This window comes from Staurois parvus, unplaced genomic scaffold (genome assembly GCF_062004578.1).
Source record: "Staurois parvus isolate SC_StPar_1 unplaced genomic scaffold, SC_StPar_1.0 ptg000634l, whole genome shotgun sequence".
NCBI classification, from domain to species: Eukaryota; Metazoa; Chordata; class Amphibia; order Anura; family Ranidae; genus Staurois; species Staurois parvus.
In genome coordinates this window covers 8703941-8715663 of record NW_028318430.1, presented here as the reverse complement: position 1 = coordinate 8715663, position 11723 = coordinate 8703941, and the positions used below count along the sequence as shown (strand labels likewise).

The 11723-nt window shown below is 37.3% G+C and overlaps 1 protein-coding gene across 1 annotated transcript in view; it reads left to right on the top strand.

The window, feature by feature from the left end:
* Positions 1-10438: 10438 nt before the first annotated feature.
* Positions 10439-11723, top strand: part of GRK1 (G protein-coupled receptor kinase 1) — a 60836-nt gene continuing 59551 nt past the window's right edge. Inside the window, exon 1 of the mRNA XM_089693538.1 lies at positions 10439-11432. Within this exon, the coding sequence (XP_089549664.1) occupies positions 10731-11432 (702 nt within the window). The 5' untranslated portion in view covers positions 10439-10730. The remainder of the gene's footprint in view (positions 11433-11723) is intronic.

Below are 11723 nucleotides of genomic sequence, written 5' to 3'. Positions count from 1 at the left end.
CAGTATGCAAAAAGGCAGCAACTCACTAGACTTTCACTCTCTTTTATAGAAGTTTGTGAAGGTTGTTTAATGTCATTGGTTCTGCAGTCGAATCAGATTCAACTACTCTTCCTGCATTAGCATTGTTATCATACTACTGTATAAGGCTGTTGATATCAGGTAGCATAGAGTTTGTGGTTATCACATGCCCTTCCATTTTCTTCTACATTCTTCACAAAGTAGCATTACGCACGTTCTGCACTTGCTGAGCAGTATGAAAGTTCACCTTGATTGGTTTATTTACTGAGATAAGTGCACACAAACTTATGTAGCAAAGCAGAAACCTCTATTCACATTTTCTTTTGTTAACCCTGGCAAACTAAAAGCAGACACAGTGCTAGTTCATACTGAAGAAAACATAATATAACATTTGTAACCAGTCTTCTATTTTTTACTTCGGAGCAATAATATATTTGGGCCCTTTCAGTGAAGTAATACAAAGAGCAATAACGATATATAAATTGAGTCCTCAAAAGCAGTCTCTTTGCTTTACTGTGACAAAGACTAAGACAACCATAAGATGAGTTATGTTTAGGTTCCAATGATTTTCATTTGATACACCTCTTCTTGGTGATTAGCTATTTATGCTAATTGATACATAATTTAATATGCCAATTTACATTATAAATCCAAACCAAAAACAATCATATTCATTCATATTTTATAGATTCCAGTGCCTAATGACCTATTCATTTTTTTTGTTGGCATTCTATGGTGGCCATTGTTATATACAGAACTATAATTCATAATGCCCATTTCCTAGATGGCAGTTCAGTGGTAAGTCTGAGACAAATGCCATGAAAGAAAAGAGGGATGGCACATGAACAACCCTTATTTAAGTAACCTATTGAAGTGTATCTAAATCCCAAACCTTATTATTTTTTGGTTTTTGAGACAGTGGAGAAAAGTTAAAACCCTGTCAGATTTTTCTTTGCCATAAATGTCTCATTTGTTTCTTGTTCTATAAATACATCAAGAAATGAGAAAAAAGATCTATTCAAAGTGAAGAAAATGCTCTTTAAGACAGTTGCCTGGTGAAAACTCACTTTCGCTTTTGGTGGCAGTGGTCATCATGAGAACAAATAAAGAGGGTGTATCTCTGTAACAGGAACACAGTCAAAAATAAAACCTGACAGTGGTTCTAAAACATCACTACTCTAAACTAAATAACATTTTGGGTTTAAAAAGGAATTACATAAAATTATATCAGTTTACATGTTATGAAATGTCTGCTTTATATCTGTTTTTTCCTCTCTCTCTCTATATATGTAAATATATATACCCAGTTTCCCACTTTCCAAACAAAGACATGTTTGTAGGTTAACTGGGTCCTTTTCAAGCTGGCCCTAGTATGTGTACTGTATGTACTGTATACATATGCAATAAGGGCCTTCTTAGAACGTAAGCTCCTTGAGGTCAGGGAGAGATGTGAATGTACAAGTATATCATTTTAATATTGTAAATTGACAGTGCTATATAAATACCTTTAATAAATAAATAAAATACCTTTAATAAATAAATTAAAACAGTTAATATACAGTTTATTGTGATATATACTGTATATAATGTGATATATAGTGATAATGTTTAGCTTAATGGTAGTGGCATTTTGTAGTGAGTCCATCACAGTCTGAACTGTGGTTTTAAGGCTTACCAGCACACTTTTATTATACAAAAGCATAAGCCCACAAACAGTTGCTCATGCAGGGGAATTTCACCATCAAAACACAATGCACAAGAGCAAGCCACCTACTGATCTTGCTACTGGTCTGTCAGACCACTTCACCCAGCTTCTCCTGGTTCACTGAGATTTCCTGGTTCACTTAGCCTGTAGTTAAAGTCTCCTGGTGTATAGGCCTAATCCAAGGGGTTCTCCTAGCACCCTGGACTATTCTAAGGCTTACAGATTCCCTTGGTCCCCTGGACTTAGTTGTCCTGGCTCTGTCAATCACCCAGACTTCTCTTAGCTACCTCAACTCTCTCAGTTGATGGATATGGAATCTCTCCCTCAGCAGGGAGTGCTGTCTTTTGAATAGAGCACATCTGTCTCCTAACAGGGACACACACGTGTCTCCAATTGGGAGTCCTGATCTATGTCTGTCATTAATATGGCTGTGCAAACCTCAGCCTGCTGGTCCTTTTGCAAGACGTGGACACAGGACTTAAGACTTCATATCCCCCAAGACACTTTGAAGCCTTTACGCTCCAGACCCTAATCCAGGATTATAAAATCTGTAGAAAACCGAATACCCAGTTTTCTCAGTCCATTCAGAGACACTATCATGAACCCTGTGTGTGATTTTCCCTATACTCACACAGTGACAGGGCCTAGCACTCTCATTTTATACACACACACATATATATATATATATATATATATATATATATATATATATGTAGTTTTAACAACCTACAAAGTGCAGAAATGGGAAAAAACTACAGTATTTCACATTCCACTCCAGATGAGATCAGGCTGCACACTCCACACTCACATCTCAGGTGCTGGCTTGGTTTGTCTCCACTGAAGGAATCACTTGCAACAGGAATGCCACACACCAAGATGCAAAATAATTTGCAGCCAAATAGCTGGTAGCAACAGATGCTATTCTGGCATATTTTACTCTATACACAGTGCTTTCTCGAAGAATCAATATTTGGTGTGTCCAATCTTTAAAACGGTATCAATTCTCCCAGGTACATTTGTATACAGTTTTAAAGCTGGCCATAGATGGGTAGAATTTTGAATGAAAGTTCTTAGGAATAAGAAAATTCTATAAACATTCTCAGAACATGTAAATGTCATTTGAAAGATTTTGTTTGCTTTTACCATTTGATTTAGGAATGAATGGATTTTACATAATGAAAACCACAAACATTGTTAGAAATTTGCTCCTTTGAATTTCCTCATCACTGTGGTCAAAAACAAATGTCAATTTGACTCACAAATGAAAAACAAACAACTTTCTTAGAGCATTATTTTCTTAAGACTTTTTGTTTGAAATTCTACCCATCTACAGGTGAAACTCTAAAAATTACAATATCGTGCAAAAGCTCATTTATTTCAGTAATGCAACTTAAAAGGTGAAACTAATGTATGAGATAGACTCATTACATGCAAAGCAAGATAGTTCAAGCCGTGATTTGTCATAATTGTGATGATTATGGCTTACAGCTCATGAAAACCCCAAATCCACAATCTCAGAAAATTAGAATATTACATGTAATCAATAAAACAAGGATTGTACATAGAAAAATATAGGACCTCTGAAAAGTATAAGCATGCATATGTACTCAGTACTTGGTTTGGGCCCCTTTTGCAGCAATTACTGCCTCAATGATGCTTCTGACGTTGTTTGTTTTTCAGGAGCGGGTTGACAAGAGGAATACGACATTTGAAGCCCATGTCCAGGAGCCGTCTGTGTGTGGTGGCTCTTGATGCACTGACTCCAGCCTCAGTTCACTCCTTGTGAAAGTCCCTAACACTTTTGAATGGCCTTTTCCTGACAATCCTCTCCAGGCTGCGGTCATCCCTGCTGCTTGTGTACCTTTTTCTACCACACTTTTCCCTTCCACATAACTTTCTATTAATGTGCTTTGATACAGCACTTTGGAAACATCCAACTTCTTTTGCAATTACCTTTTGAGGCTTTCCCTCCTTATGGAGGGTGTCAATGATGGTTTTCTGCACAACTGTCAGGTCAGCAGTCTTTCCCATGATTGTGATTCCTACTGAACCAGACTGTGAGACCATTTAAAGGCTCAGGAACCCTTTGCAGGTGTTATGGCTTAATTAGCTGATTAGAGTGGGACACTTTGAGCCTAGAATATTGCACCTTTTCACAATATTCAAATTTTGTGAGATTGTGGATTTGGGGTTTTCATGAGCTGTAAGCCATAATCATCACAATTATGACAAATCATAGCTTGAACTTTCTTGCTTTGCATGTAATGAGTCTATCTCATATATCAGTTTCACCTTTTAAGTTGCATTACTGAAATAAATGAACTTTTGCACGATATACTAATTTTTTGAGTTTCACCTGTATGGCTAGCTTAAGGAACTCAGTGGGTAGTTTGTTTCAGGTATTGTTTCGGTTTTGCTTCTGTCTCTTTATGTAATTCCAGAAGACTCAATGATTCCGGGCCATTTTAAATGGCTTTATAGTATATAAAACCATTAAACATTCCATTCAAACATATACCATAGCCCAGAACCGATAAGCATTTGTTTTAACAAAATGACACTTTGGAGGAAAAACACTGTACATTCAAAAAGTAAAATAAAATAAAATAAGTGGTTGTATATAGCAACTAGTTTTTAATAAACTAGAAGGTAACACTTGAATTTTTTGGTGGGTGCTAATGTAGAAAATGAGGAATAAAGAGGAGGATGTGAAGAAGTAAAACTGAAACTAAGGAATCATCTGGTAAATACTTGCCATTCCAAGCATGGAGGCCCTGGTGACCTTTAATCTAAACATTAGGACATTTCTCCTCCATTATAAAGGAAACCTGGAAAGCAAGGCAGAAATTCTCCTGTGGATCTTGATGCTCAGTAACCAATAAGGCTGACTATTTGATGGCATCTTACAAGGCATGTTAAAGAAGGGCATGAGAAAAAAGCATATGTAAGGCAAAACTCAGAGAATGAGGGAAGGTTAGAAACGTTGTGTAGTATTTATTGCCATTCTCCCACTGGGGAGTTCCACCCTCACTAGTGTCCCTAGTGATTGGGAATCCAAAGCTTTTGTCACTGGAAGGGAAAGTGATGGGAAATCGTACAATGGGGAAATCTGTAAAGGGTCTTAACCAAAATCCATTCCAAAACAACAACAGAAAAAAGTTTTGGCTTCACATACACTTTACGTAAAAATACAACTAAAGAGGAAACTGAAAATAGGGGGGGTGTTGGTTAGTACTGCATCAGCCAAGGTTATTTTCTGGAATAACTAGCGTTGTGCATAAAAAACAAACACGATATGTTATCTGTACATAGTGCCTACAGTACAGTATATTGTTGGCTTGTAGAGTGAGCTTATAAAGATCCTGTTTTACAGGCTTAACCAAATGATGACTGTCAGTAAAGTGATTCAGTATAATAGAACTACTTATTCTATTATTAGTTTCATCCTTTCAGACTGTACACTTGTTTGTAATGTTTACACTATAGATTAATTTGCCATCTTAAGTAATTTGTATTGGAGTTATTCTGCAGCCTAGGATTTCCACTTATTCACATATCCTGTGTTTGATCTGATAGAGGTCAAGAACTGTAATCTTGGATTTAAAGGATCAGCAGTGTCATTGCCTACATGAATCTGCTTGGGGTCAGTCATAGTATATCCTATCACATAATTTCTTTAGCTGTCAGTGAGATTTTGCTATCCTTCAAAGTCAAGCTATAATAATAAAATGATAAGAATGGAGAGAAAGAAAAAGTAATATTCATTAAGGGCCTATGACCTTCTGGTAGTAATGATAGAACTCACCTGCCATTGAAAGTTACAATAGCTATCTACAGAAATTACAACGGCACATGTTTCAGTTCAGCTAGAGTCCTTGTGCATCTCATGACATATGTCATTAGGGTCTCTGCCACTGTACATTTTTATGCTAACTATCCAGTTGATGGAGCATATATAAAACAAGAATTAGGCCTTATGTAAAATAAATTGAACACTCAGTTCTGACCACATTTCTACTGCAGAAACAGAATCTGTAGAATGTTAATGGTGCTCTTTAATACACATATACATTAACAGATAAATAACATTTTATAGAAAGTAAAACGAAAAACAAAATTCCAAATGAGTGGGCTAAAACTTTACTTAACAAGTCCTTTTATATATATAGATAACCTTGTAACTACAAATGTTCATGTGTCCTCTTTTATAATTAATGAATGCATTCATTTTAGTGATACAATACAATTATAGAAAATAAATACTTTTGAGTTTTTATATAATTACGTCATTTTGGAATCTGGAAGCTTATTTTTAAAATAAAGCTTTAAAGGGGGTTCTCTGAATGGCAGGCACCGTTTGGTGCTTGCATATCCATCCATTCACTCTCTGGAATGCCCTATTCACCTTCCAAAGCACCAAGAAACCCAGTAATGCTGAATATGGCGAGGCACTTAACTTTCTCTCTTGCTTTCTACAGTGCTATCCTGGGTGCCAAGGTAACCAATCCCAATGGTGCAGCTCCCTCATTTTGTAACAGGGGGAGGAACCTTCATGCTGTGTAGGTTCCTCCTCAGAGATGACCCAGAAATTACAGTGAGTTTTGGTGATTCCATTGGGTGAATAACGCAATAGGTATTGAAGGGAACTAATACAAGCACTGGAGGGTGCCAGAAATTCAGTGAAACTATTACTTTTCCACTATTGTGAGAAGTACTGAACAGGTTCACTTTAAATTTCACTTTGCAGGATAACGCCATAGACAGAATCGCATTCAGATTTCCCCAGGGTATAGATCACCCTGGTGCATTATCCTGCTGTTGTCCCTCACCATGTAGCTTTTCACCTTCTGCATTCTTCTTTGTGTACAATCAGTGAAAATTCCATCAGTAAGACTGACACCCTTTCATCTGTGGTACATGGACAGAAATCTTGTCTCTTGGATTCCTAAGAAACAAAAGAATCAGTGTCTTGAGAAGCCCATAGATAACTTTTGGTAATTCCATCATGGATGGAAGGGAAAAAAAAATTGCTCGATTCTCCAATTAACATTGCTGGTGTTGTGCTCTGCTGCTGGAGGGGTGCGGGGAGCCTTCTAGTCCAACAGAACATGATAGCCGCTTGCAGAAATCAAATGTAAAAAATCAGACAGGTTGGTTGTACCCAACTGAATGATTGATTTGGGTACAATGAGCTTACTCATACATGCACCGAATCTCAGCTAGTCCCTGCTGAAACGCACAATGTTCTATTCATGTATGGCCAGCTTTAGTCTCTTAGTCTAAAACCCAGTCCCTAACCATGCATAAATTAAGAGTCCCTGCTAAAGGTTCCAACTTACATCTTTGTGTGGCCAGCCTTACGGTCTAGCTGTTGGTAATACTCCAATAGAATGTGGTACTTTTTCATTATGATAGAATCAACAAATAACAGGATGGAACATTTTTGTTGAACAAACTTCTAACAGTGAATGTGATTTTTTTGTGGAAAGTCCATTGATTCCAAAATTTAATGTTAAAAGCAGCTGAAATTTTGGAGCCCTTGTGGGAGTACAACATCTAACTTTTTCTTCATGAATACTACTTCTGGCAATAGGATCTGGCTTTGATGGGAAATTTAAATGGATAGCTAGCCCAAAGTTTTGAATACAGGTGATATTCTATAATGTGTGTACCTTAGTGTTTAGGAATTAAAGTACTGTAGTTACATTGGTTGAATATTATTCTTGACCTTGTACTTTATTTTAGACATGATTTTCGACAGCTTGGCACCTTTTATATAATTTGTGAGCCCCAATCTGGTTCTACTAGCCTCCATGGTCCTCCTGCTCTCGTGTCTATGCTGTCCTCAATAGGTATTTATGCCTTGGTTTTCTTTCTATTGTTTTCCACTCGGTTGGATCCTTGGCAGGAATTTTACTAAATTGACTCTCCTTTGGAAGAGCAGGAAGTATTTTCAGGATGCACAATACAGGTGAAACTCAAAAAATTAGAATATCGTGCAAAAGTTCATTTATTTCAGTAATGCAACTTAAAAGGTGAAACAAATATATGAGATAGACTCATTACATGCAAAGCAAGATAGTTCAAGCAGTGATTTGTCATAATTGTGGTGATTATGGCTTACGGCTCATGAAAACCCCAAATCCACAATCTCAGAAAATTATAATATTATATGCAATCAATAAAACAAGGATTGTACATAGAACAATATCGAACCCCTGAAAATTATAGGCATGCTTATGTACTCAGTACTTGGTTTGGGCCCCTTTTGCAGCAATTACTGCCTCAATGCGGCGTGGCATGGAAGCTTTCAGCCTGTGGCACTGCTGAGGTGTTACGGAAGACCAGGATGCTTCAATAGCGGCCTTCAGCTCTTCTGCATTGTTCAGTCTCATGTCTCTCATCTTTCTCTTAGCAATGCCCCATAGATTCTCTATGGGGTTCAGGTCATGTGAGTTTGCTGGCCAATCAAGCAAAGTAATCCCACGGTCATTGAACCAGGTTTTGGTGCTTTTGGCAGTGTGGGCAGGTGCCAAGTCCTGCTGGAAAATGAAATCAGCATCCCCATAAAGCTCGTCTGTGGAAGGAAGCATGAAGTGCTCCAAAATCTCCTGGTAGACGGCTGCGTTGACCCTGGACCTAATGAAGCACAGTGGACCAACACCAGCAGGTGACATGGCTCCCCAAATCAACACAGACTGTGGAAACTTCACACTGGACTTCAAGCATCTTGCAGTGTGTGCCTCTCCATTCTTCCTCCATATTCTGGGTCCTTGGTTTCCAAATAAAATGCAAAAGTTTCTCTCATCAGAAAAGAGGACTTTGGACCACTGAGCAACAGACCAGGTCTGTTTTTCTTTAGCCCAGGTAAGACGTTGTTTGTTGTTCAGGAGAGGCTTGACAAGAGGAATACGACATTTGAAGCCCATGTCCAGGATCCGTCTGTGTGTGGTGGCTCTTGATGCGCTAACTCCAGCCTCAGTGCACTCCTTGTGAAAGTCCCCAACACTTTTGAATGGCTTTTTCATGACAATCCTCTCCAGGCTGCGGTCATCCCTGCTGCTTGTGCACCTTTTTCTTCCACACTTTTCCCTTGCACATAACCTTTTATTAATGTGCTTTGATACAGCACTTTGGGAACATCCAACTTCTTTTGCAATTACCTTTTGAGGCTTTCCCTCCTTATGGAGGGTGTCAATGATGGTTTTCTGCACAACTGTCAGGTCAGCAGTCTTTCCCATGATTGTGAGTCCTACTGAAACAGACTGAGAGACCATTTAAAGGCTCAGGAACCCTTTGCAGGTGTTATGGCTTAATTAGCTGATTAAAGTGGGATACATTGAGCCTAGAATATTGCACCTTTTCACAATATTCAAATTTTGTGAGATTGTGGATTTGGGGTTTTCAAGAGCTGTAAGCCATAATCATCACAATTATGACAAATCATTGAACTTTCTTGCTTTGCATGTAATGAGTCTATCTCATATATTAGTTTCATCTTTTAATTTGCATTACTGAAATAAATGAACTTTTGCACGATATTCTAATTTTTTGAGTTTCAACTGTATATAACTTTATTCTTTGCTGTCATTGTTGTATTATTGTTATGTACAAATTCTTAATAAGTCTTTTGTTTTATACCTAGATATATTAACTTGTACCCAAACTATAGCGCCTGATGAAGTGGAAATAATCTAGGGAATACATTGAGCTATATCTTGACAAGATTGTTGGATTCCATTATATTTTTCTGATAATTGTAACAATGTTAACAAGGATATGTTTTTACATTTTGTAATGAAATTATCAGATTTTTAATCATGGTTTAAGATGCCTTCAAAATCATTCCTCAAGTCATCAAATCTACTGAGAAATTGTAGAATTGTATGAATTTTCAAAAATCTACTGGGGTATGGCCAGCTTACATTTAGACTAGGAATGCACATATTTTTCTGCATGTTGTCATGTATTTGTGGTCAACAAAGATTGTGATTTCACATTTGTGTAAGTCACTCCTAAGTGTAGGAATTATATCACACACCTCTGTAACATTTGTAGTCTATAGACAGCAGCCACTGAAATTCAGTGTCTCCAGTTTGACTGCTCTGTAACACACACTCTAGAAGGCATGCACTAATCTGGAGATTTTGTTTTATATATGTCTGTAAAGACTGTAATCCTATTTTCATCACCATAATAGAACTGGCTTGTCTTTGCAAGATGAATACAGTGCTGTTTATTTTTCTTTCTTCTGTCCCTATTATACATACATATTAATCCAGAATAAATAGAAGACTTTCTGCTTAAAATAATTTAATGTTGAATGCTAACAAACAGTCTTGTTAGCTAGAAAGCACATGCAGCTAATATGGTCAACTATAGTAATAATAATAATATATATTGTATATATAATTATATAATGCCACTGTATTGTTCCAGCAGGAAGTTATTAATTCATTTTTTCTTGCAAAGCAACGCAGCGGACCCGTAGGAAGTATATGAAATATTAAATAGTGGTATATTTATGTGGCCGAGAAAACAGAGTAGGTTGAAGAGATAATGATAGAGAGAGAGAGGGAGAAAGAGAGTCGCATTAGCTATCTAAGTGGATAAAGAGTTTATGGAGGTGTTGACTCAGGCATATTAGTTTCTCACCTGTCATTTAGCTATCTCTTTTAGACAGACATTCTTGCATTATATCACTCAAGCTCTGGATTACTGTTGTACATCAGGGGTGATGTTCCAACTTGCTTTTTGTTTTCCTTTTTGTATTTGTAACATTTTATCTAAGGATTTTAGGTCATAAGTTTATGTTCCTGCTCTTTTTTCATGCACAGTATCATAGACACGCAGTACCCGATTGAAGTCCTTAGTCCATAATTCAAGGGGATTTTGCTAAGCCTGGAAGCACTGATTGCAGTGTGGGCTGGACTTCCTTGCAGTCAAGATTTGCTTTCTCTAGCTACCAAGTGGTTCATGTTTGGTCCAGGAGACTAAACAATCAAAGATGGATTTTGGGGCTTTGGAAACAGTGGTAGCTAATTCAGCATATATTACAGCTCGTGGTAGCTTTGATGGGGGCTTTAACCCTCAAATTACAAGAAATAAGAAGTTTCGTTCCAAGCTGAAATTGCCTCCACTATCAGAATGTGAGCATCTGAAGGATCAGCTTGATCTGGGATTTGACAATATCTGTGTCAAGCAACCCATTGGAAAGAAGTTGTTTCAGGAATTTTTGGGAACAGTCGAGCAATTTGTTCCAGCTCTAGATATTTGGGGTGATATTGAGGATTACGATGTTGCAGAGGATGAGGACCGATTGCAAAAAGCTGCTGGCATCATCAACAAACATCTTGATCCACATTCAAAGTATTTTTGTATCTATTTAGATGAGAAAAGAATTGCACCAGTAGTTGAGGAGTATACCAAGGTCCCGGATGGGCTCTTTAAAGATCTACTTCAATCTACTTTGGATTATTTAAAAGAAAATGCTTTTCCACAGTACAAGGAGGGCAAATATCTTTCCAGATTTTTTCAGTGGAAATGGCTAGAAGCTCAGCCCATTGGAGAGGACTGGTTCATGGACTTTAGAATTCTTGGCAAAGGTGGATTTGGGGAGGTATCAGCTTCTCAAATGAGAGCAACAGGGAAAATGTATGCTTGCAAGAAACTCAACAAGAAACGTTTGAAGAAAAGAAAGGGATTTGATGTAAGCGTTTGATTTTTGAATACATAATATGTCAACTGATTATATTTTTCTAAAAAGAGAGTACACCTACAGATAATATGTGTTTAGGATCTATGTGATTGGCTTACGATCATATGACCAGGCTGTTCTTTAGAAGCTTAGTCTTTGAAGGTCATGGTTAATCACACTTAACAGAATTTGTCTCTAGTTGTTATGTTTATAAAATATTGTTTTTTTCAAACTCAGTTAACTGTTTATTCATTTAGATGTTGCGGACAGGGAAATTAGGTAATGCCAAGAAACAAAGCGTGT